The sequence below is a fragment of the Ceraceosorus guamensis genome (genome assembly GCF_003144195.1).
Source record: "Ceraceosorus guamensis strain MCA 4658 unplaced genomic scaffold IE81scaffold_67, whole genome shotgun sequence".
Lineage (NCBI taxonomy): Eukaryota > Fungi > Basidiomycota > Exobasidiomycetes > Ceraceosorales > Ceraceosoraceae > Ceraceosorus > Ceraceosorus guamensis.
This window is the reverse complement of record NW_020290062.1, coordinates 32964-58200: the sequence shown is the minus strand read 5'-3', so window position 1 is coordinate 58200 and position 25237 is coordinate 32964. Positions and strand designations below refer to the sequence as shown.

The 25237-nt window shown below is 56.9% G+C and overlaps 5 protein-coding genes across 5 annotated transcripts in view; 2 read left to right on the top strand and 3 right to left on the bottom strand.

Annotated features, from left to right (window-relative positions):
• Nucleotides 1–57: 57 nt before the first annotated feature.
• Nucleotides 58–4630, bottom strand: IE81DRAFT_331631 (hypothetical protein; the record flags this gene model as incomplete). The annotated part of the gene is made up of 2 exons (XM_025515264.1): nucleotides 58–4431; nucleotides 4553–4630. The coding sequence occupies 2 exons, from the start codon at nucleotides 4628–4630 to the stop codon at nucleotides 58–60; spliced, it is 4452 nt and encodes a 1483-aa protein (XP_025367611.1).
• A 587-nt stretch (nucleotides 4631–5217) lies between these two features.
• IE81DRAFT_221372 (hypothetical protein) lies at nucleotides 5218–9082 on the top strand. The gene is made up of 6 exons (XM_025511050.1): nucleotides 5218–6203; nucleotides 6295–6732; nucleotides 6806–7322; nucleotides 7384–8598; nucleotides 8659–8789; nucleotides 8871–9082. The coding sequence occupies exons 1-6, from the start codon at nucleotides 5479–5481 to the stop codon at nucleotides 8965–8967; spliced, it is 3123 nt and encodes a 1040-aa protein (XP_025367610.1). The 5' UTR covers nucleotides 5218–5478; the 3' UTR covers nucleotides 8968–9082.
• On the bottom strand, nucleotides 8917–15546 carry IE81DRAFT_325559 (hypothetical protein). Its single transcript, XM_025514556.1, has 7 exons — nucleotides 13374–15546; nucleotides 13032–13299; nucleotides 12692–12951; nucleotides 12358–12579; nucleotides 9912–12295; nucleotides 9294–9851; nucleotides 8917–9221 (listed from the first exon to the last, which is right to left on the bottom strand). Exons 1-7 carry the CDS (start codon nucleotides 15241–15243, stop codon nucleotides 9198–9200), a joined length of 5586 nt encoding a protein of 1861 aa, XP_025367609.1. The 5' UTR covers nucleotides 15244–15546; the 3' UTR covers nucleotides 8917–9197.
• A 430-nt stretch (nucleotides 15547–15976) lies between these two features.
• IE81DRAFT_349244 (hypothetical protein) lies at nucleotides 15977–20456 on the top strand (the record flags this gene model as incomplete). The annotated part of the gene is made up of 6 exons (XM_025516367.1): nucleotides 15977–16587; nucleotides 16747–16993; nucleotides 17074–17433; nucleotides 17518–19617; nucleotides 19699–20160; nucleotides 20247–20456. 6 exons carry the CDS (start codon nucleotides 15977–15979, stop codon nucleotides 20454–20456), a joined length of 3990 nt encoding a protein of 1329 aa, XP_025367608.1.
• A 3531-nt stretch (nucleotides 20457–23987) lies between these two features.
• Nucleotides 23988–25237, bottom strand: part of IE81DRAFT_220885 (hypothetical protein) — a 1654-nt gene continuing 404 nt past the window's right edge. The window contains exon 2 of the mRNA XM_025511046.1: nucleotides 23988–25237. This exon is cut by the window's right edge and continues 5 nt beyond it. Coding sequence (XP_025367607.1) covers nucleotides 24134–25237 — 1104 coding nt within the window. The 3' untranslated portion in view covers nucleotides 23988–24133.

The following is a 25237-nucleotide window of genomic DNA, read 5'->3' as shown; positions in this document are numbered from 1 at the left end:
GTAAATGTAGCGCGCGTTCGTCAGATTTCAGAGTCAAACGTGGAAATGCCACGAGACCTACGCCTCTGCTGCGCTCCGAGACATCACGTCTTGAAAGATTGTCGCCACTTCTAGGTGACCATTGGCCTGCGATTCCCACCATACCGCCCACACCAAGTCTGCGTCGCGTAGCTTCATTGCTTCCAGCAGCTTCCTTGCGCTCTCAGAAATTGCCTTTGGCTGTCGTCGATCCAGGGCGCAAAGCAGTTGAGGCTGGTTGAGAATCGTCCAAGCCGTCGCGTCAGTCATGCGCACATTCATGTGCTTTGCCAGCGCAGCCATAGTCGAGGCCACGCTTTGCAGCAGGCGGCCAACTGTGCTGAACTCTGGAAAGAGTTGGACAGATTTGGTGCTGAGGGCAGGCAAGGTTTGGAGTCGCGGTGCATGTGGCGATGAAGAAGCATGTGCACCCAAAGGTGAGGCAAGGCTAAACGAGACAGGTCCTCGCTGTGCTGAGCGGCGGCTCTCCAAGGTTTGTAGGGTGGCGGCCACCTCGAGTAAGGCGTCTAGCCGGGGCCATACCTCCTCCACTATTTTCCTGCCAAGGAAGTCCGGCAAATGAGTGGCAACCTCCTCCATCAGCTTAGCACTCTCCACCCAGACGGTAGGATCTCTCTCCGTAAATCGATCGAGCAGCTGTTCACCACTCGCATTTCTTCGTGCTGGGGTCTGCAGTGTCACAGGTGAGCCCAGACGGGTCAACAGCACCGGCCACGCAGGATTGATGACTGCGAGTATCTCAGCGTGCCTTTCCTGTGGCGCAAGAATCGACACGCCCCGCCGCAGCAACCTCAAGACTGTCACGCGAAGCAGTGGCGAGGAGTGACTCAGGAACGGCACGCACTTTGCCAGGATATTGGACGTGACAGCTTGTGTGCGTGATGGGGCGTCGGGATTATCGTCCGGCCCCATCCGTTTTGCCTCTGCCGAATGTTCCATACCCGCGCCTGGCTCAAAGACCAGAGGTGGCTCTACATTGTTGTGGTTGTCGGAAGACTTGCGTCCACGATACCATCCTTCAAAAGACGCCAGCTCCGACTCAAAACTAGGCAACGTGTTGAGATTCGACGGTGCGCGCTGCTTTGTGCTTGTATTGGCCTTCTCGATGGCCATGACCTCAAGCATCCGATCTAGCAGCCCAAGGAGCCCATTGCAAAGCTCGTCGTAGCCATGAAAACGGTCCAGCGCATCCAAGACTTCGTCGACAGCATCTTCGACTAGCGGAAGCGCGTCCGAGCCTAGCAACCTCAGCACCTCGATGAGGACGAGCGGTGCAGTTTGGGCGCTGTTGAGCGGTGTCAACGTCTGATGAGCTGGAAGAAGAACTTTGTTGCCGTGATGTGCTCGAACCAGCTCGCGAGTCAGGTGGAACTTCTTTGCATCCTCTCCTGCGATTTCGCTCTGCATCCGTTCGGTGACTGCAGTGACCGCTTGCAGCTCTGGACCGAGTCCAGCGACGAGTCGGTGACTAGCTGCACCCAGTATGTAGTCCGCGTGCTGGAGGACAAGACTTTGCATATCTGGATACGCGCATGCCTTTGCGACTCTTTGCAAAGTCGTGCTCGCAGCCTGAGCGACAGCACCGCTGGAAGATGCCAGTCCGCAAATCAAGGGATAGAGTGTGTGCAAGAGCAGTGGTCGGAAAGAGATGCCCAGTAAATCTGAGCACGACCCGACGATGGAAAAGAGCAGAACGTCTCCACATTGCAGCTGCATTGCGGCATCGTCCATTGCTGCCACCAACGCAGCGTGCCTTGATGGTGCAGACTGAATCTTTGCAATGTGTGCAGACTCAACAAAACTCAGATCGAGTACTGCACCCGACTTTTCCAGCTCCGTCGGCATTTGATGACCATGGGGTAAGCCCTTGCGATGCTCTACCTCGACTCCAGAAATCGCTGTCGTGGAGAGTTGATCGGCAGACCCATCCACGCCCCCGTATTGGTGTCCAGTGTCTCCATCGTGATACTGATCTGCTATCAACAGCTGATCCTGATCTGCTTCCCACATGTCGATCACCGCGTTCGCTGCATCGCGCGCCAAACGATGAGCAGCCTTGCGAGCTCTTTTGCCATCGCGTCCGGTTGCTGCTCGCGTCGTTTCGTCTCCAAGGGCTTGCGCAATGCCACTCATCAATTGACTAGCGAGGAGAAGCGCGGAAGCTGAAAGGCGTCTGTCATGGGAAGCACCATCCGACGCTACTCCCAGTGATGTTCTCCTTGCCTGACCCAAAGTCAAGAAGTGCACGACAAGCTGGAAAGAGTCTTTTGTTTTCTGCTTCGTCGCTACGGATCCACTGTGTCGACTGACCTGGGCTAAGCCTTTGCCGACGTCTATCAACATGTCTAGAAGAGCGTGTGTGGTGAGCTTGTCGACATGGCGCAACCTTATGTAGCTAGCTCTTTCAGCTGCTTCATCCACAGATCCAAGTACGAGAGCAGGTAGAAGCTGACTTGTGAGTCGTTCCATCACACTCGTTGACGTGAACAGAGTCGCCAGTTGGGGCCCAAGGTGATGATCCCCAGACAGGCAACGAACGAGAGCGGCCAAACGACCTGCGAGCAAGGTGGTGTTCTCGTCATCGTGCGTCACGATTGCACGAGGTAGGCGCCTTAGACTCTCCGCAAGCTCGAGTTCTGCCCATTTGGCCAATCGGGACGAAGACACTTGCTCTTCGGTGGTCAAGGTGCTCAAAGCGTTCCTGGCAGCTTCCACGACAATGGTGGCTGAGAGACGAGAGGCATTGATATCCAAAAGCCACACAAAGAGCATGCGCGAAGTGCTCGAGTGGTCCGTTGAGATTGTCGCGACATGCGTGGACAGGTCGAGGGTGTTTCCCGCGTGCGTCAACAGCTCGCTGGCCATCTGTACTGCGGCGAGCTGAGCAGATGCGTGTTGGTGCTTCACCACTCCGGTCATGGCGGCCAGAGCAGCGCCGACGCGCTCCAGCGTGGTCTGTATGCTCGCAGGAACTTGGCCCGGCCCCACAGTGCCAGAGCGCTCCTTTGTGACATCGAACGGCACGTCCAAGCTTCGCTCATCCAGTTGCGCAGCTTCGACCATCGAGGCTAAATCCGTGAACCTTGCCCCATCTTCCGCGTCGCCCTCGTGATCAGGCAGGGGGGAGAACTCGGTTGTCAGGCCGAGATGATCCGCCATGGTGATCAGAAGCGCGTCTTTCAACGCGTCAAGTGCGGCAGCTACCAGAGCTCCGGGAGTCTTTGTAATGTCTCCTAGCGCCGTGCTAGCATTTTGAGAGGTGTGGTGAACCTGTCCGACGGCTGTCCTAGTCATGGAGCTCACAAAACCTGGCAGGAATGTCGTCGCTCGTTGTGCCAATCGTGCGATTCCCACGCCTGTTCCCGGTGCGGCATCGCGACTCAAGTGCTGCAGACGACCGCGTTTGTCCAAACGCACCCCTGTGAGCCATACGACAAATATGACCCTAGCAAGTGAGACAGCTCGCGTTCGGGTTGAGGTGGTGAGCTGCCGAGTGCCGCTTGCGCCGCTGGCTATATCCAAAGCACCAGATAATGCGTGCGCCAGCGCTCCTTTGCTGGATCCCTGAGTGATGGCGTGATCGACGTGAGCTTCGCAGGGGTAGCGCTGACAGCCTAAGTCGGATTGGCTAGCAAGAAGAGAGGTAGATGAATGCACGTGCGATGATGCTCGAGCGCGGGAGCCGCCTCCATTGTGCCCATCGTCTACTGCACCTTCATCCTGCAGCGGTAGCTCCGACACGCCGTCCCACTCCCACTCCCACTCACTCTCTTGGTCAGGTTGACTGCTGCTCGTCTGGCTGCCGTGCCACACCTCGATGCGAGGCGCCAACAGTTCGAGCAAGAAGTCGATGATGGCCGTTTGGGTCTCTTGGCTAGCCTGGTTGGTGCCCTGTTGCGGTACTGCAGGCGACCCAACCAACGCGACGACGCCAAGAATCAAGAGTTGATGCCATACTTTCCAGCTCTCATTCGCTTTGCCTGATCCATCTGCGACTTGCGCTGGTGCGAATGCTGACCACCAGTCGTGAGCCAGCAGAGCGAGGCACCGAAAGAGCTGCTGGCGTACAGCATCGGGCAGCGCACCACTCTTTCCGTCTGCATCGGATTTGAAGAGTTGTGCTAATGGATAGAAGATGTAATTGATGAGGCTCAGGGAGAGCGGATGACGAAAAGGTGGATGTGAAATGATGCGCAGATGAGATGTGGATGCGATCGGATGCGAGTCGAGTGCCTCTGAGATGGGTTGTGGCTGTGCATGGGTGGTGTAGCTTTGCAGCAAGGAGTCGAGTCGATGCAAGAGTTGTCGGATGCGAGGGTGCGATCCAGGCTGCACCTTGCCAGACGCGGAAGACGGGCAATTGGAGAGCAGCTCGACGCAGACAGGCTTGAGCTGATGCAATCGCAATGGAGCAGTGGGAAATGTATCGAGCATAGCATGGGCTCAGCAGTAGCGGGGGGGGGAGATGCAAGGAAAAGCGCAGTGTGGATGATGTGCGCTACCCCTCACTCACCTCCTTGAAACGTGCTGCATTCACGTCTGCATCCGATGCGGATGGCTGGGTAGCAAAGGGCGGGGCGAAGAGCGACATGCTGGGCGCTATTGGCGTGGCGTCCCCAGAGCAGAGCTTTTGCGCATGCAGACACGCTACCTTGGATCGAGAAGAGTGTGGGTGTGGGTGTGGGTGTGGGTGGGATAGCTGTAAGCTCGCATCACGAGTGACTCGCGAATGGTAGTCCCATTGCTGGATGCATCTTGAACCGAAATAGTCACGATTGTAAGAGGTGTGATTGGGCAACGCTTGATGTAGGGAGAGGCTTTAACACTTGCGTGACTTGGACAGGCTGCAGCGAAGATCAAAGGAGTCAAACTCATCAAAGTAGCTCGCGCATTCACAGATTCTGGAGTCGCAGTCAGAGAGTCACTACCAGTCACAATTTGAATCAAAATAGTCAGGACATGCGCTTGTGCGCGCCCGGCGAGTGGAGGCGCGCACCCTACGCTAATCTCGAATTTAATCTGAGCATGAATACATTATTCATCAAGATTCAAATCGAATCTTGAATCAATCAATCTTGAATCGAATGGATGGAGGCCGGGCTCACGTGATGCGTTTTGCCCGCCAAAGGCTTCCTTTAACCCACGCACGCTACACACGTACTCACGACTCACGACTCACGACTCACGACTCACGACTCACGCTCAAGGCCCACTCAAACTCTAGACTCTGGACTCTTGACTCGAGACCCACGCGATGGAGATTTTTGAGTGATCACGCCAATCGACAGAACTACTCACACTCACACCCACAACCTCAGACTCTAATCTGTCGCAAGTGATGGTCAGATTTGCGATTGTCGCCTCACCCATCATCGCCTCCTTCCCTTCCTTCCCTCTTCTCTCGCACACCCTGGCACAATCGCTGTGTCAGCGTGCACGATGAGCACGCAATCATCGGGTCCATACAGCTACGCCCAGTCGCCAAGTCCACCCGAGACGGATTTGGACGCCCTCTCTTTCGATTCAGAGTGGTTGAATGCTCTGCCTTTCCATCCCATCTTTAGTTGGGCAGGCACTCCAACCAAGCAGCCCGCAAGCACGCCAAAGTCCAACGTGGTCATCAGTGGCTCGACGCTGTACGTGGCGCAAGGAAGACAATTGCGGCAGATCAGCCTAGTCAGCGCCAAGCATGCCGCGCTGGAAGGGCTTAGAGGTGGCTTGAGCTTGGAGAGCGTGCTAGCCGCAGAGACGTACACCCTGCTCGCACCGCAACTGAGACAGGATCGATATGCTCAGCCCTTCGCTCGCCCACGATCCACCACTCCAGGGCCAAGCGCGAGCCATGCGGATAGTCAAGAGGTCGACTTTGATTTCGAGATTCAGTCGCTGGTCGTAAATCCGACTGGCAGACTGATCGCAGTGGTGGGCACGCACAGGCTCGTGGTGCTCGTTCTACCTCGAAGCGCTCAATCCGGCCACTCGAGCGGCAATGGTCAGCAAATCAAGAGCTTGAATTGCTTGGCGGACAGAGTCGGAGAGTGGTTTCACGATGAACGAGCTTCGAATGGCGCAGACAGTGACAATGCTATTTGTCAGGTCAAATGGCACCCGTGGAGCGTCGATGGTCTGGCCATGCTGGTGTGCACGAGGGATGGAATGCTGCGGTGAGCGCTTGCTTGCAGGGCGTGCTGGAGGTTTTCAGCGTGGCCGGAGGCATCTGTATTCGAGCTGACTGTGGATCACGCACACACCCAGGGAGTACAACGCTGCGACTCCAGGCGATCCTGTTCAAACCGTTTCGCTTCTACCCTCAGCTAGTGCCAACTCAGCTCCTCACGCAGACGCATACCGACGCTCAACACGCAGTCCATCCTACGGATTCGCTCACTCAGCGCCCTCGAGCGCGCAGCCCGGTTCCAATAGACGCACCTCGGCCTCTTTCTCTGACATCGCAGAGGGCAGAAGCTCAAAAAGGTGTGCGAGCTTTGTGCTTGGCGTTCGAGAGACGGAAGAGCGGGCAGGTGTTGATAGTGGAGCCAGGCAGCCAGGCTTGGGAGAGGATGAGGGTGCACACCCTACACAGCAGGAAAAGCATAGCACCACCTTGTCTCAAGGGTGGGAAGCGCTGACCGTCTGGTCTGTGGCTGAAAATGGCGATTTCTACGCGCTGTGTCCCTATCTGCCGGTTCATGCGTGAGTGTCCTTTCCAAAACACGAACGCTGAGCGCTTTTCTCACGAGCTCATGCGATGAATCGCCCACCTCAGAAACATACCTCTTCAACTTTTGCCTACCTTGAGCGCGATGTCTCAATCGCTCTCGCCGAATGATCCCATGCGCTCGCAAGCCCTGCGGTACGTTTCAGCGCTTCAGCGCCAAGCGCAGTCCCAGCTAGAAAGTCCAACTCGATCTAGGAAGGATGAGGACACCGCTGCGAGTGAGGGAAGTGTGCGTGTTCAGCCGCCTCCGCGCCAGAGCGGAAACAACATCACCTTGCAGGGACCCTGTCTACTCTCGAGCTCCCCGCACGAGCTGTCGGACGTCAGGGAGGCGCTCGTGACAGATCTTCTCTTGCTGCACCCTTCTCCGCTGGAGGAATCCTCTGCCCCTCCCGCCAGCCTCGACAGCGCCAGATTCGAAGTTGCCGTGGTTGCGAGTGATGATGGTCGCTTGGACTTGGCAATCTTGCCCAGGCTCAGTCCTTCTTGGGGCAAGAACATCAAGACTGCTTCTTCAAAACGGGTCCAGAGAGGCACGGTGCAGTCCTCGAACAGATATGGCTTTGTGAGTAGGCGTGCCTCGGGTGACAATCTAGCTGCTGTGCTCATTTTCCCGTCGTCTACAGCACGACAGCTCGGACGAAGATCAAGATGACTCCGATGAATCTACGTCGCCTTCCATTTTGCTTTACGAGACAGTCTCTTTAGGCGTTCAAGAAAGCGTCGTGGCCCGTCTTTCTCCTGAGAAAAGAGAAGATTTATCCGCCTTGGAGGCCGCATTCTCTTCCCAAAGAACGACTTTGGTTCAAGACGCTCTGTATGATGACACGTTCTATGCACATCACTCGCTCGGCGCGCACGCCATCTGTGTGGGAGAATGGGCTCGAAGCATCTCCACCGCACTCGCAAAAGAAGCGGACTCGGAAGATGCACCACGATCTGGAGCGCCTCTTGATCAAGTGATCAGAGAAGCCCCGCCTTCGACCGTCAGGTGGGCTGTCAAGACATCCGCAGCTCTGCTTCCGTCACAGGACACGCCTGCCCATCCATTGTCGGGACTCTGCATCATGACGGACGTCTACCTTTCATACGCTCTCATCGCTTTGTCGCCCGGGCAGTCAGGAGGCGTGGCAGCTCTTGAGCTCAGCATGCGAGTACCTGGACAACCGGAGCCGAGCGATGGCGACTTGACCGTCGATTGCACAAAGAGTGTGGGCGGCAAGCCCGCAGAAGATGCGACTGCAAGCTCGGCATACACCTCTTTGCTAGGCGAAGGCTTCTCGCTACCTACGATTTTTAAAGACGCGCTGGGACTCGGACCCGGCAATACGTCCAACGTTACCACTTCCAGGATCATCTCTTCTCCGTCTGTGGGCAAAGGCAAGGAAATTGACATGACGGCCGAGACGCTCAGAGCATTGGGTCAATCTGCTCAATCTTTCAGGATCAAAGCCAGGGCCGTCACCAGTGCTGTGCAGGCAGTCCAAGCGAGGCTCGATTTGCAGCTGAGAGAGCTGGAGCGTCAGCTGAAAAAGTTCGAAGGCGTAAAGCAGAAGGTCGGTTTGCAACAGCAGCAGTACAAACATGCGGAGTTGACCGAAAATGTGAATGAAAGGATAGAAAGAGTGGCCAAGAGGCAAAAGGAGCTGGTGAAGAGGACAGATCGGCTGCTTCAGGATTTGATGGACAAACATCAGCCTGTGCTCAGCATCTATGAGGTCAAGTGGTTCGAGGAGCTTAAACAGCTAAAGAGCGTCGTCGGCCTCAAGAGGGAGGTCGATGACGATGAGCACGGCCAAAGAGGCGCGATTGGCGCAGATCTTTCGACCCAGGTCGAGAAGGTGAGTGCTGCAAGAGATGATGTTCCCGCGATTCGCGCTCTCAAACGCTTTCGCTCTCAGCTCTCGTATCAGCTCTCCACTTTGCGACCTCAGCTGCGCACTTTGCAGCTTTCACAACGCTCGACGGTCGCGCGAGCAGGGCAGCCTGGAGTCAGACAGCTCGCAACTGTGCAGTCCGCATTGACGAAGGAGTGAGTTGCGACGAGTCACGGCGTGTGGGGCATGTAGCGCTCAATGGTAACCTCTCTGCTCTGCTCCATCACATTCCCTAGAGCTGCCTTATTGGTCGAGGCGAGGGAGAAGATCAAAAATCTATCGGGACGCGTGGCGCGCGAAACGAGAGAAGCGCGGGCGACGAGACGTGCGTGATACGTGAAAGTTGCAGCTAGGCGAGGTGTCACAAAGATAGCGGGGCCTGATCAACTTGGCCGCCAGTGCAAAGCATGTAATTCGAATCGTGACTGACGCTCCGAGTCGTGGGAATAGCGCGACTCGTGACGATTCGAGCAAATCTCGACGTTCCTTTTGGGAGGCGCTTCGATGCGGGTGACGGTGCGGTCGCGTGCTTTGCCGATAGCATCGCACGCGTCACTTGGCTCTTACTCCGACCACAAATGCTCCACCTGCAAAGGATCGGCGCCGCGATGTGAGCTCTCGATCCGAGGCGCAAAGTTTCGACAACACTGCCATCTCACCTCGTCGATACCTCCAGGCTGAGGATTCGGTCTCGGAATCTCATCCACGTACTCCTCCTCTTCCCCGACCTCCTCCTCCTCCTCATCCTGATCATCCTCCAAAAGCTCCGGTCCAAAGCTGAGCACAGGTCTGAGCTGGCTCGAGTCCGAATTGCTCCTCACAGCGCGCTGAGCATGAGGTCTGAGCAAGGCCGCAGCAGCAGCAGCAGCAGCAGCTCCATCTTCCGACGATGCGTGTGCTAGTCCGGAAGAAGAGGAGCGCCTGATTTGACCCGTGGGTCGAGCAGGCGAACCAGACGATTCTGTGCTGCTGCTCCTGCTGTGTCTTCTGCGCCTAGCACCTGGCGAGCCGGGCGTGATTGGACGTGGAGACGTCAAGACGCGCATCTCTCTGGGCGAGAGGTGTTCCCAAGATTGAGCGCCTTCTGGAGGAGGAGGCATGTGCATCTCGCCTTCTCCTTCGATCGCTTCCTTCGCAGGATCCGTGGTGCTCGCAGAGCTCTCTGATCCCAAATCTCCAAGATTGATGGACTCGGAATCAGAAATCGACTCGGTATCCTGCGAGAGCGTCGGAGCATCAGCTGCGGCATCGAGATAGCATCCCCACGTCGCACTCACTCCCAAAATCTCTCCCAGCCTAGCCCACGCATTCTCAGCGCCGCTCTGATTCAGCGCCCATCGATCGTCCCTCCATGCGCTCGCTTCGCTCTCTGCGCCGCTCTCCATCGACGCGCCACTCTCCTGCTCCATGCCAGCCGCTCCGATCGCTGCAGCATCCGGGAAACCAAACAGTTCGCCGAGCACATCTTCGTACTCGTCCAGATAACCATCCAACAAGTCGTCTGGAATGTACCGCAGCGTGCCTGCCGTGCTCTCCGTCCGACGTCTGAGTGGCGGAAGGTGCAGATCGGTCTCAAAGAAGCCGGCCAAGCTGCGCGAGGGAGATGACAGACCAGGCGTCGCTTGTGCTGGTCCTTGCTGGCCAGCGTTTGGATGATGTGGAGCCGCAGACGCGCCGGGCAGTGGAGGCCCATGAGGTCCAGCAAGCCCGCCTTCGGGGACTCCAGTGGAAAGGGATCGTCTGTGCGCGTGTCCGTGTCCATGCGCGCCCGCAGCAAGGGGGCCTCCATTACCGAATCTGGTGAGGTTGTAAAATTTGACCAAGTTTCTGCAAGCTTGTTCTTGCGGCAAGCTCTCTTCGACGTCCTGATCTATATCTGCTCCGCTGAGCCACTCTTCTCTCAGATCGGGTCTCAAGTGCAGGTAAATGGCAGTGATGACCTTCATGTTGGCCTGTCTCCACTTGCGACCGCAAAAGGGTACCTGACTCTTGAGCATCTTGAGCACATACTTTTGCACGCCAGGATGAGGAATCTTGAGCACCCTTTTGAGCTGATTGGATGATTTGTACTGCACCATCATCAGCACTCTGTGCGTCTTGCGCTTTGTGAGTTTTTGAAGCACTCGCAAAAAGTTCACAGCGCACGAAAAGTTGCGGAACGAGTATTCGCGCATCAGCTCCACCTCATCGCCTCGCAGCGGGAGCGCAGCAATACCGCCCGGCGGTGGTGGAGTGTTGGTGGTGCGCCCGGCAGCGCCGACGCCGTACAGCGGGTCGGGGTACGTATCCTCAGGTTGATGAAGGCGCTCCTCCTTGCCGCAGTACAGCTCGCAGTACTTGAAAAAGTTAAAGTTGGGCGCCTCATTGATGGCTCGAACTGTATTCGCGGTTTCTTGCAGTCCAAACATTTTCAAAATGAGCAGCAAAGAGTTGGAATCGACGAGCAGCTGACTAAAGTAGTGAAACTTCATCGCATGGCTCGTCTTGAACCACCTCATGATGAGGAGGATGATGGCGCTGACAGCCTTGCTCGTGATTTCTCGATGTCTTACGATATCGATGTCTTCCAACGTCGGAGGTGGGGCCTCCTCAGGGCTGATACCTTCCGCGACAGCCTGAGAGTGCGGGCTGTTCGTGCTGCTTTGCTGCGTGACGGTAGCGAGCAAAAGTTTGAGGAGGACAATAGCGGTCGGATGCAGATGCTGTATAGCGTTCCTATAGATCAAGTCCACCCTTTGTAGTCTTCTCGCATCAAGACGTTGCTGGGCCAAAGTGTTGCAGAGAGAGACGTACTTGGGATTATCGAGCACAGCGAGCATGTGGTCCCCTTCCACCCGCGCAAGCTCCGCTTCCAGCTCCATCTCCAGCTCGTGCAGTCTCTCCGCAGTGGGTTCCCCGCGCACCGAAAACGGGCCGCCGCTGCTCGTCGTGCTTCCATTGCGAGCTTTGCGTCGCTCGGTAGTGTAGGAAAGTGGAGCCTCGGTAGTGCTGGGACTGCGACTGCCTTGCGACGAAGACGCTGCATCGTCCATGTTCAGATCTCCTCGTCGTGCGATGGGACTCAAAATGGATCCGTACGAGTGTTTGAACTCTCCGTACGCGTTCGGCGCGCTTTCAATGCCCAATGTGTGGCCATTGCCGGTTCTAGCACCACCGACACCAACGCCAATGCGCTTCCCGTCCGCCCCGATGGCTACACCGCTCTCATCATGCAGCACCTGCTCTCTCAACCTCCAAGTCTGCCACATGTCCAGCCCAACGGTCATGTGTTCCTTGTACAATTGAGCAGCCTCTTCGATGCTTTTGGGGACCATCTTGCCTCCCTGCACGCTCCTACTAAAGGGGAAGACAAATGGTCTATTCTGATCCGTCTGATATTTTTGCTTGCCCACTTTGGGTCCCGGGCTCGCAGGAGGCGTAGGTGCTGGCGTTCCAGGCTGTCCTTGCGCATTACCAGGTCCGCCTTGCGCATTTGCCTGCGCGCCATTCGCGTTCGTGTCGTGGTGTCCAGACGCTTTGCGAGCAGGGATAGGATTGACAGCAGTGGCGATCTTGTCCAGCGGCAGTTCGTCAGGTCTTTTCGTGGACTCGTACGTGGGAAATTTGTTTGTGATCTCTTCGTGAAAAGCCTTCATGTCGAGAGGCGTCGCTTTCGTGTTCCCTAGAAACGAGGTCCAATTTCAACTTTCCATCTTCAACACCCGACGCGAAAAACAAACTCACTCTCTCCGCTCGCCTCGTCCACATTCTTCTTTGGTGGTAGACCCTCCAACTGTCGCGCTAGCATCTTGCAGCGCTCAATGTCTGCATCGCCTCCGAGCGCAGCCAGGAGCGTCTTCCAAAGCAACAGCAGTAGTTTCTTGACGGGATATCCCTTGGCATTCTTATCTCTCAAGCTAGCGACCAAGCCGAATAAAAAGACGGGCAGTGGTGGATCGAGGGACACTGAGGTGGAACGCCGCACGTGAGCCAATGTTGGCCCCTGTGTGCGAGCGCTCCACTACTCGCAAAGAAAGACACGACTTGGCCTAACGCCGCATTCCGCGCCTTTACTCACTCAACTCGTCTCCAAGCTCAGGCTCGCCTCGTCCAGTCTCGACGAGGATGTAAAGCTGAGCAAAATGCAGTGCGATTTCGAGATTGATCTCGTCCAAAAAATCGAGCTTGTTTGCGTGAGTCATCAGCGGCTGCCTTCTGCCGTCGTCAGCCAGCGCTGCTGATGGTGCGGGAGGAGCTTGATTTGGGTCCTTTTCAGCAGCTTGCGCGTCGTTTGGTGATTGACTTTCGGTGGATGAGCGGATCTCGTCCGGCAGTGCGCTGTAGGCGCAGTGCCCCGCAGACTGATCAACACTCCATCCTCGTTTCAAAGCTGGACAACATGACGAGCGAAAACGCACCTCAGCCAATCATGCTTCCAGCAAGCGTTTTTCAGCGCTCTAGTGATCTCTTCGATGCCTCCCAAACTTCTGACCATCCTGGCATTCTCCATCATCCACTGTATCTGATGTTCTTCTCCCAGCGTATCCCTGAAGTTGCCCTGCAAGAGGTACAACAAAGCTCTGGACGCTCTTTGGCGTGCAAGGCTATCGCGCACTTCCAGCTTGGAGAGGAGTTGGAGGAGCGTTCGTCGACGCGTGGACGAGGGCAAGGAGGTCCATTCCATCTCTGCCGAATCGAACAGCGCAGGCGGTCAGACATAGAGGACTTTACAGATGGTGAAAGGCCTCATCGAGACTCACCGCTACCAGTCGTATCTTTCCTCGTCGTGCCCACATCCGCATGAATCTCCGCCTCTCCTGGAACGTCAAGCCCTTCTTTCTCTGCTTTCTCCTGCGCACCAGCACCGGAGGCCAGATCGATCCACTCCTTGAAAGCCTCCCAATGTTCCCTGAATTGCGGAGCTTCGACATATGAATAGAATTCGTCCATCTCTCTTCCGAACGCATCGCAATCCCGTCTCATATCAAAATCGTACTTTCTCGTTCTTCTTCCCGTTGCCGTCGCCCAAGGGGTGATGCCAGGAGGTGCGCCCGCAGCTGTACCAGCGCCGGTACTGGCAAATGAACCTGGAATGGCTTGAGTTGGGAAGTTGGCATTGGAGGGGCCAAAGGAGGAGTAGGTCGTGCCTAGCGGCGGTGTGGGCGCTGGCAAGGGTGGGATGGGAGAAGCGGCATTCTCAAAGGAGAGTGCTGGTGCCTGACCTGCTTCTTGGGTCTGTGCAAGGTCGCCGACAGCACCAGCAGGTGGGTCAGAAGCGACGACGGAAGAAGGTCGAGAAGGTCTGCTCATCACCCTGAACATTTCCGTCACGCTGGGTCCTGCACCTGATGGGCCGGCATTCCTGCCTGAATTGAGCTGACGCGGCTCTCCATCGTCCACCTGCACGATGCGCTCCGGGTCGTCTGCACCTGGAGCAGTCGGCGAGACGGGCGATCGAGGATCAGTCACGCCTGTGGAGCTGATGCCGTTCAGAGGAGCCAATGTGACCAAGTTGCGTCCGGAAGGAGACATGCTCGAATCTCTTCTCCAGACGCCTTGCGCAGTGGACCTTTGTGAAGCAGGCGGTGAGCCGGAAGGGGTGGGATTGGATAGACCTAATTCCAAGCCCATTCCGTTGCTCGGCTCTTTCCCGCTATTACCGTCATCGACGTTGCGCAGAGGGACGAGGGTATGCATCCCTTCCGAATCCTCGCTCGTGTTTGCGTAAGCGTGAGGATCGACCAACGAAGCGTTGAGCGTGGATTGTGTGGGCGCACTCTCTCCTTGTCCGCCCAAAGGCGCTCCCGGGCCAGAGACGGTGGGTGGAGGAGAGGTAGCGGAAGCTTCTCTTGAACGAGGTGGAGAAGTGATGAGACCGAGAGATGAAGACATTTGATCACCCTGCGCCGCGCCAGTGTGCATCCCCAGCGCGTTGGAGAAAGATTCGTCGTCTTGATTTGAACCTTGAGAGATCGAACGAGGACTGCTCAGCGCCGAATGACGAATCTGGATGGGTGACGATCGATGAGGTGCGGCTACGCGGGTGAGGGATGGCGATGCGTTGGGATTGCGTCGATTGACGGAAGCGGCGGCGATGGGGGATCGATTCGATGTTCTGGGCGATCCTCGAACGGGCATCGTCGTGGGGCTACCGCTGCCCACGTCCATTCCTAGCGCTCCTCCTGCGCTGGCGAGACCGACGGATCTAGCAAAGCCGGGAGATCTGTGAATGGTGGGACTAGAAGGTCCAGCGAGTGCCTGATCCATGCTCGAAGCGCTTTCTGCCCCCGCCCCCTCGCTTGCCACCTCGGCACCATCGCCAGGAGCTTGGGAAGAGGTCAATGCCCAATTATTGGATGGGCCTGGACTGTGACTAGACAGCGCATGCAGGCGCGGTAGACGTTGTCTCTCCAATTCAGGTTCCAAATCGGCCATGAGATCAACGGATGGCGCTCTAGGAGAGGCAGGAGGAATGTGAATGTGCTGGTTGGTAGAGCTGCTGGGGATGCTGGCTGGAGATGCGAGTGCTTCGTTGTGGGCCACAGGTGAGGAGGGAGAGGCAGCATGATCGTCGGGCTGGGGTGCGCCAGCGCCAGCGCCAGTGCCAGTGGAGTCGGGAGATATTGACATGGCTTGGTGAGTGAGCTGACGGTCGCTGTAGATGGGTGGAAGAATCAAGAATGCTTGTGAAGTGCTTGATGCGACGTGCGACGTGCGACGTGCGACGTGCGACGTGCGAGGGGCAAAGTGGTGCTGCTATGCTAGCCTTTGAGTGAGAAGAGTCAAAGTGGAGAGTAGTCAACGGCGCTGGCTGCACTCTTGCGTGACTCTCGACTCTCGACTCTTGACTCTTGACTCTTGACATGAACGTGAGTGAGTCAAAGTCTCGCTCGAGCTGTAAGTTGTGACTCAACTTCATCGTCATGAATGAATCACGAATGCGCGGATGAGCGTGCATGCGCGCGTCGTTCGCAGCTGCTTGCAAGCTTTGCATGGCTGCGCGTTGGCGGACTGCTTGACTTCTTTCAATCCTAGCGTAGAGCTCTCAGTCACGTGCATCATCAGTCTGTGTCGCGTGACCTTTTCCCGCACGAGAGAGTCAATCAAGTGCCAAAAGGTGGAGCAAGGGATTCGTGATTCTTGAGTGGATTGGATTCACGATTTCCTGAATCCACGCGTCAGGAGCTAAGTGTGTCTGGCTGGCTGGCTGGCTGGCTGGCTGGCTGGCTGGCTGGCTGGCTCTCGCATCCCTCGCATCCCTCGCATCCCTCGCATCCCTCGCATTCCTCGCATCCCTCACCACTCGCCGACTCTCACCCACGCCTCTCTCACTCTCTCTCTCTGGCGCGCGCGCCCAAAGAAGATGACGAGCCATGTGTCGTTGACGCCTACGGAGGAAGCGCAGCAGTACATTACTGCATTCCTGCACGATGCTCTCACAGCTTCGCTCCCTCCAGGTCTGCTGGATCTGCTACGCAGCAACAAATTGACCTTGCTGGGACTCATCAGACTGCTAGGCGATGCGCTCCAATCTTCCGAAGAGGAATCGCGCGGAAAAGGTCTTCGATTGCTATGCCTCGTCGTTCTCTCCTTCTCCCAGCAACTTTCAGAGGCAAAGGCGAGGGCGAATGGGGATGGGGATGGGGATGGGCATAGAGATGGAGATGGGCATGATGTGCAGGTGCAGGTGCAGGTGCAGACGCAGGTGCAGACGCAGGTGCAGCTGCTGGGCAGACAAGAAACGTTGGTGCTGTGCAATTTCTTGAGCACCAAGGTGGAGGATGCGGTGGTGATCGCTGATGCGCTGGCTAGGAGGTACAACGATAAGGAGCAGGTGATCCCTGGCAGTCTGCCTCATCGCTTCAAGGGCGTGCCTACGGGTGCAGAGAGCTTGGTGGACACGATCAGAGCGCTCGCCTCTCTTACCCAATCCACTCACTTTGCCAAGCAGAATGCTGCAGAAATCGCAGAAAAGTGAGCAGCGGGGGGAGCGTGGGGGGGGGAGCGGGGGAAGCAGGGAAGCGATGATGATGGGAGATGCGTGCAAAGCATTCTTCCATCGTCTCATCTCTGCACCTGCTCACACCTGCATCTTCCTACCTTCCCACCTTCCCACCTCCCACCTCCTCCAAGCATCTTGACGCACATCACACCCTCTCACTACCCTCAAGCCGTGCGCTACGAAATCTATCGACTGCTAGACTTGCTCATCTCCAACCACAGATCCGCCCTCTTCTCCACTCCGGAGCGCAGGGATGCCTTCCTCAAGGGCTACATCAAGTTGGTAGAGGGCGAAAAGGACCCTAGGAACCTGTTGTTCTGCTTTGCCATGGATCACGTGCTCATGAGGGAGTGTCAGTTGAGCCCCGCATTGGCCGAGGTGAGTTGTGGCAGGCAGGCGTGCAGGCGTGCAGGCGGTCGAAGCGTGGAGATGCGTGTTCCTGCACGCAATGCCGGCAGCTTCTTGGGCGAGAGTTGTGCAATTCGATGGCCGAGCCACTGAAACGTTGGCCCACCTTCTCGTCACTAAAGAGCTTCTTCGATGTGACGTACTGCTACTTCCCAATCACCTTTGTCGCACCTCCCAACGATCCCTACGGCATATCCAACCTGGACCTCACGCTAGCTCTGCGCCAATGCCTCACCTGCACACCCAGCATAGCCCCCTTTGCCATGCCCTTGCTTCTCGAAAAGCTGGCTGCGAGCGGTGGCAAAGCAAAGATGGAAACGTTGAGGGTGTTGGAGCAAGCTCTGCCAGTCTTTGGTCAAGAGGCCTGTCTGGCGCATGTCAAGAGGATATGGGAGGGCGTCAAGATCGAAGTGAGTTCGGCGCATCACGCGTGTGAGCTCGTTTCATGCTGACTCTCTTCGAGCTGCTGTTTGTTGTTCTGCTGGAACGTGCAGATCCTGCACGCTACGGACGAAGCCACATCGTACCTATCCGAGCGCGTGCTCGTGTCTCTTTTGCGCGTGCTGTACGCAGACGCCAAGACGGCCGAGGGACAAGCGCCTGTGATAGTCTCGGAATGTCTGGAGATCCTCGAAGAGCCTTCCAAATCCTTGGCTGGCGGCGCAACGACGATATTGAGCGATCTGGTACGAGCAAGCATCTCCACTTCCTATCTGGCCATCTTTGCCACGTTGGATCAACTGCTGACGTACTGGAAGAATGTGGAAGAGGTGGAGATGAGGGGAACGATTTTGAGGCGCATCTCTAAGCTGGTGGAAGCGCTGAGGCAGGCACACGAAGGAAGACGAGAGTGGGCTAATGAGCAGGCGCTAAAGGAGTTGAAGGAAAAGGAAAAGGAAATGAGGGGAGAGAGCGAGGGAATGAAGATTCAGTTGCCCATGGCTCTGATGCCGGCTCACCAGGAGCAGAGCAGACCTGCTTCTAATGTCGATGATGCGACGCGCACTACCCCTCCCAGCTCGATCTCAACCTCGCAGAGAGACTACGACACGGATCAAAGACCTCTCGATCCTTTCCGGTCGGATCTGATATCTTGCCTCTCCAACGCGCTCCAAAGCACCTCTTTCAAACCTCAAGCTCTTCAACTCCTATCTCCTCTGCTACACATCAGGTCTTTTCTGGACGAAGCAGAGATCAAATTTGTTTTGAGTCTAGTTAATGAACTCATTGTGGATGTGCAAGCGGACGGTAGTAGCAGCGTCAAGAGGAACTTGAACGAGGATGTGAGGGTGGAAGCGCTTCGAGGTCTGAAGGAATTTGCCAGCGTCAAGGCCAGGCTGTTGGAAGAGACTACTCTGCCGTTGCTGTTTGGAGCTCTGCCAGATCGGATCGAGGTGGGGATGCCCAACGCCGCCTCTGAGCACACTGCTTCCTCCACCTCCACCTCCGAGCTGCACCAGGAAAGGCTGCAGAGAACAATGAATACGACCCGACTAGCCCTGAGTGCCCTGGCTTCTCTCTGCGCTCAACCCGATCTCTTCTCCCTCTTTGTCCCAAGAGTGTTCAACAAACTTCAAAGCGTCTGCCCACCTTCCTCTCAGCCTGCTTTGTCGATGGAAGCGAAGCGCCTGCAGGATGAACTAAATGGAGGGTATGCTAGAGGTCTATTGGAAACTTTGAGGACGCTCTTGCAGAGCAAAGAAAAGGAAGCACATACGGACTTGCCTAGGTACGCTTCGGATCTCTTGCCGAGACTTTTGGCGCTCGTCATAGATGGTGCCATTTCGTCTTTCTCCTGCTCCGGCTCGTCTAGCCAAGACGAAAAGGAGGCTGGAAATACCGCCAACGATTGGAGGTTCGTGCAGGGTGTGGGAGAGATCGTCTGCATGCTAGTCAAGTTCTTGACGTTGGAGCGACAAGAAAGATTATCAAGAGGGCTGCATGCGCTTGTTCTGCGCGGCACGTTGGATAGCGCATTGGCACTTCCGCTTCGATCCCTTCCCACCACCCCTAGCACCATCCAATTTTGTCCCCTCACGACAGGTGCGCCTCCTTCGCATCGAGCAGCTCTTCCAGCTATCCTAGACGCTCTTCGAAGTCTCGACAAGGCCGTCTCCTTTCCCCCTTCTAGCCCGGACGCGCAATCTTTCCCGTCGAGGGAGTGGACAGAGAAGCTTTTGGAGTATGCGAGTGCCAGCGCACAGGATAGGTCTGCTGCCGGTCGAGCGCAGGAGAGAGCGGCCAGGGCTGCGCTATGCGTCTTTTTCAACAAGAACGTAGAAGAACCCTTGAGCGCTTCGTTGGTGGAGCTTTTGGACGAGACGTGGGAGCAGGGCGTACTTGGTCGATCGACGAAACAAAAAGAAGAAGAAGCAGAAGAAGGGCTGCAGAGACAAAGAATCTACCTTAGATGCTACGCTGCGATGGTCAAGGGAATGGTGGCAAGGAATAGCAAGGCTGCTCCATTCGCCCTGGACAGGATCATGCGACTTTTCCAACATGCCCAATTGGGCAGAGATGCGGCGAGATGCCTGGGCGATGTGGCACCGGATGAGGAGGGACTGTTGAGCAAGAAGAATGGAGCTGTGCTCAAGGTCAGTAGCCCTGCTTGATGATGTAGCGACTTCGAGCAGATTTAGCTGACCATTGCGCTTGCGTTCACTCGGACCTCGTAGCTCTTGCACAAACAACGTTTCTACTCCTTTGTCATTCCTCGAATCGTCGATGGATTCCGGACATCTCAAAGCGAAGATTTGAGTCGCGATGCAGAGCCAGCGTCAGAGAGGCCGGATCAGCGGAACAAGAGTCGAGCAGGAGTCTACCTCCTGGCACTGTCCAGTCTACTCCCCTCCATGCCTCGTCAGACCATCCTAGAACGTCTCAAAGATCTCTTCCCGCTCTTGATCCTCGCTTTAGACTTGCAGGACTCGGCAGCGAAGGCTAGCGCGGCCACCACCATTGCTGTTTCGGCCGCTATTGGAAAGAAGGAGAGACGGGAAGATTTGTTGGCGCAGAGCATACCGGAAGGTGCACCGACTGGAAAAGAGCCCTTGCCATTGGATTTGGTGGAGCAGCATTTTGGGACGATTGTGACGAGACTTGTTGCGGCTGCTCGGCCCGCCCCTAGCAATCCGGAGGTGAGCTTGGCCTGCATCTTGCGCGCGCGCGCCTCCACTTTGACTTGCGCTCAATCCCGCGCGCCCCCTTCATCTTTCGATTTCAGTCGACCAGAATAGCTGCGCTGAGAGCTCTCGCCGTGCTCGCTCGCACCGTATCCTATGCTGTTCTGCATCCTCACAAAGTAAAGGTGATCCGTACGCTGGCGGAAAAGGGTTTGGGCATCGATGATCCGAGAAGAGAAGTGAGGATCGAGGGCGTGGATACTAGAGAGGCTTGGCTCGCTATCAAGGGACAGAACAGCGAGGACACGTAGACTTGTACGGACGGGAGAGCGATAGGATGCATCACGGATCAGGGGAGTGGAGCAATGATATATCGACGTGGCTTGTTCAAGGCACTCGAGCGGCCTCGAGAATTCTAGCGCGCTAGGTCTTGGTGTGACACTTTTTGATGCACACGATACTCTTGAGCATGATTTGCGCCTGTGCAGGGGGCGTGCATTCGCCCCCTCGAGCTGGCGCTAAAGGAAGAGCGCCAAGTTCAGACGCTCGCGATCTAGTCAGGTGCTGAGTCTTGTGTAGGAGGTGATGTTGCTTCAAGATCCCGAGGGGGGGGGGGGGGGCAGTACACCGACACAATCTGGGTTGCCAGTAGATCAAAAGGCGGTCAAACATCCACAGTTGACCCATCGAGCGCAAAGAAGCACAAGGATGGCCCATTCGTGAACCAGCGAATGGGACAGAACCCAACGAAAAGAATGTCTGCACTTGTGGCGCGTACGGACTTCGATGGGACGTTAGCCTTTGCGCGATGCGATAATAGGGGACCTGGCGATTTGTCGCCATGGGCTTGCTCGCGACGATCGCAAAGCTCTTGCGAGTTGTGTCCTGGTTGGTAGCTTACGTCTGTACCGCTTCGAGCGCGACATTGTACCGCACTGCTCGGTCGCAAGGTCGCTGGAGAAAGACATGATCTGGCTGCTCAATCTAGACTTTGCAATCAATTCGAATGGAGCTGTATCTTCATTTACAGACGCAGCTACGAGGTCTGCTGAGCAACGTCGACTCTTTTCTGATATTGTCCGCCAAATGGCCGACGAAGCGAAGATCGCGAATCGTGCGGGTCTTCTGGCTGCAGTGCGATACTTCCACCTGTTCGGATCGCCAATCAGGTGTGGAAAACATGTGAGTGGCCACGCAGGTAAGCCGCGGACCAAGGCGACAAAGGCGCTTTCAAAGAGGTGCGATCTAGACCCGCAAACTTTACGCATACCTTGATTGTGCCCTGTGTGAGCGTATTGAAAGACCGCGAGTTGTGCAATCGCGCATGAGGGTGAGACGCGCCTATCGTCGACGTGTGAATCGTGAATGATGTGATGACTGAGACTGCCGGTTGGCTTGTGGCGATGCGATCAAGTGCTCGGACTCAAGCGGGATTACAGTCGCGATTCACCGTGGAATGCGACGAGTCACCCAATCACTTGAGCAAGAGCGAGGTGCACTAACAATCTGCGATTTTATTCAGACGGAAGGCGCACGACCGCAGCGCAGCGGGTATCCATTTGCGCACCACTGCGATGCGACCATCTACCTCGGTCTCGCCGAAGCTGCAGCAGCGTACAACAATCAAGACGCATTGCGCGCAAATCATCACCGTCTACCGCTCGCTGCCTGCTGTAAAGTACGCTGCGAAAGCGCGAGACGCGCAGACAAGATTGAGGGCGCCGTTGCAAGGATCAAATGCTATTTTGGTTCCTGGTGGTCCTGATTGTTGTGGATGTCTTGCTCTGGGGTCGAAGGGCGCCTTCCGCTACTACCTGGTTCAGCTTGATAAGTTGAATTGTTCGGGCGTCGCATGGCTGCAAGTTGAGATGAGTGGCCGATGAAGGTTAGCGATCGCCAAGCGGTTCTCTTCCCTTGGCCACGCTCGAGCACGCGTGAGGAAATGCTCGCGTATGCTCGTTCGGCAAAGTCGAACGATTACAATGCAGGGCGCTCGTTTGCCACTCACACGCGCACGCTTCCTGGGCTAGACAGGGCTCAACGAAAAGCGTACAAGCGATCGTCGAAAGCCGGCGGCCAGTCAGCCCGAAGGAAGCGAGCGAGCGTGAAAGGGCGAACGTTGATGAGACTCGACCGTTACGTGGCGCTACTTTGCACTCCCTCGAAAGACGCCTGGTCGCTGCGCAGAGCTTGACGGCTCGCCCTGAATATGGGCGGTCGATGGGTGCGCCGCACCTCGCACTTCGCCTTCACACTTCTCTCGGGTCGTAGCGGTCAATCGTTGCATGGGGCCATGCTGGCTGCGACCAAGTAGGGTTCATCATCATCATCATCATCGTCGCGCAGAGACATGTGTCTCTCGTTGACCTGAGTAGCCACGCTGCAGACACAGTCGTGAGTCTACTTGTGTCGTTGCAGAGCGCCTCGTGCCCGTGCTGAGATGCTCCGACGGCTGCGAGAGCGCCACTTGCGACGAATGCCAACAGTGTAAGTCGCGCGGCGTCGCAAGGTCAGCGCATTGCGGCGGTGAACGAAGGTAGATGATCAAAACATGGCGAAAGGCAAACGGCGACCGTCGACAGCTACACGATTCTATGCGACGCGGACCGTAGCTTTGCGTGGCGGGCGAAATCGGCATGCTGCCTCGGCAGCGACCCCCCCTCCTGGTCAAGATGAATGGGATTGCGAGTAGACTGCGACGAGAGGAGAGAGAGAGCGACTGCTACGTGCTGTGAGCAGACGGGTCACACGGTGATCGACGGTCGCACCTTGCAAGCATAAAAAGAGGCATCTTTTCGTGGCTTGTTCCCCATCCCGATTCTCTTCTCCTCATCAGATTCTACAGCTAAAGCTTGACCCATTGGGACTCGGTCATCCAAAGCAGCTTTACAAGGCTTCTTGTCCCCATCCGGTTCAAGAGAAGAGCTTGCTCAAGCGCACGCTCGCACTCGCATCCGCACACAGGCACACACAGATACGCACACTAGGCCCAGGCCTCATCTAGCCCTAGCAGGCTAGCACAGCACGCTCTCTAGGCAGCAGCGTAAAGAACAATTTTTTTTTTAGCAAAGGGCTTCACACCTTGCACCCGCTCCGTGCTCGCACATTCTCTCCTACGGGCAACAAAAAGTTCCGGAAAAAGGATTCGATCTGTATCTCTCGTTTCGCCACTCGACAAGAAAAAGGGGGTTGGGCCACTAGCTAGCTCTCGCTTTCTCCGACTCTTTTGAACAATTGACATTCTCGGCTCTGAAAAAAGACTCGACTTGCAGGACAGACTCCAAAAGGACGCAGTACATACCTTTGCGTGGAAAGCGAATCCAACGACTCAAAGTCGACCCTACCTTTGATCCTTGCATCCCTGCTTAGCTCGACCAGACGTCAGCAATAACAGCATCGCGCAACCTTTCTGAAGCTGACCGCTCCATCAACATGCGTGTCGATCGCCGTGCTGGTGCTTGGCGCCAGCTGCTCTGCGTGCTCACGGTAGCATGTCTGCTCTCCACCGTCGACACTCGCGCAACTCCATCCTCCGAGTCCTCGCCAATCTCTCTTCAAGACGCTCGCACCAGTCCGAGCGCTCAGCAGGAACAACTCCACCTTCGTTCCCAGTCCCAACAGACCGAGTGGAATCGCAGCGAAATCGCTTCGGATCCATCCACCAACTCTCCCCTGGACGCAAGAGCGGGCCACCTCGAGTCCGTCAGCCACTTGCGTCGTCGCTCCTTTGGACATCACCAAAAGCTCGTCCTACGTTCGCCAACGTATGCAGCCTCCAACAGTGGAGGCGCATCGACCACCAGCGGTGAAGCAGGCTTCAGCGGAGGTGGAGGCGGCGGTGGTGGTGGTGGTGGTGGAGGAGGAGGCGGTGGTGGTGGTGGCACGCCGTGAGTGTCGATTGCTGAAAGCACCGAACATTACGCAAGCATCTATCGGCGAACGTTGACTCATGCTGCCTCTCTTCTGTCTTGCCACAGTGTTGCCAAGACTAACTCTGCCAACACTGGCTCGTCAGATGCACATGCCGGCTCTTGCGGCGGTGGCTGCGGAGGCGGGGCCGGAGGCGGTAAAGGCGGCGGTGGCGGAGCTGGCGGCGGAGCTGGCGGTGGCGGTTGGATCGGGGGAGGTGCTGGTGGTGGTATCGGTGGTGGAAAGGGTGGCGGTATTGGTGGTGGAGCCGGCGGCGCACCCGGAGGTGGAAAAGGACCTGGCGGCCTCGCCCATGATAGCCAGCAGCCCGGCGGCGGAGCAGGCGGAGGTGCTGGAGGTGGCGCTGGTCACGGCGCCGGTGGTGGAGCTGGTGGAGGCGCTGGCTGTGAGGAGGGCAAGAAAGGAGGCGCTGGGGGAGGTGCAGGGGGAGGTGCCGGAGGCGGTTTCGGCGGAGGTGCTGGCGGGGGCCACGGAGGGGGACCGGGTCACGCACCTGGCGGAGGAGGCGGAATCGGTGGAGGTGCTGGCGGCGGCTTCGGCGGAGGAGCTGGGGCCGGTGCTGGTCACGGAGCAGGTGGAGGTATCGGTGGAGGCGCCGCAGGAGGGATCGGTCACGGTGGCGGTGCTGGTGGAGGTATTGGCGGAGGTGCTGGAGGTGGCTTTGGAGGTGGCGCAGGAGCTGGTGGAGGAGCAAGTCCAGCGGCCGATCAGAAGAAACCATGCTACAAGAAGAAAGAAGGCAGCGACAAAGAAGAGGAGTGCGAATGCGAAGAGCACAAAGAAAAGGAGCATGGAGGCGGCGCGGGAGGAGGAGCAGGTGGTGGATTTGGCGGAGGCGCAGGTGGAGGCATCGGCGGTGGAGGTGGCGCTGGAGGAGGCAAGGGAGGAGGGATCGGCGGAGGAGCTGGTGGTGGAGCGGGAGGCGGTATCGGTGGAGGAGCAGGTGGAGGAGCGGGAGGCGGCGTCGGTGGGGGAGCTGGTGGTGGAGCGGGAGGCGGCGTCGGTGGGGGAGCTGGTGGTGGGATCGGTGGAGGAGCTGGCGGTGGCGCAAGCACAAGCGCTGGTGAAGCCAAAAAGAGCGGCGAGGAACACGAAAAGAAAAAGGAAGAAAGTGGCGGCGGAAGCAGCAGCGGTGGAAGCTCGTCCGACACCAAGAAGAGCG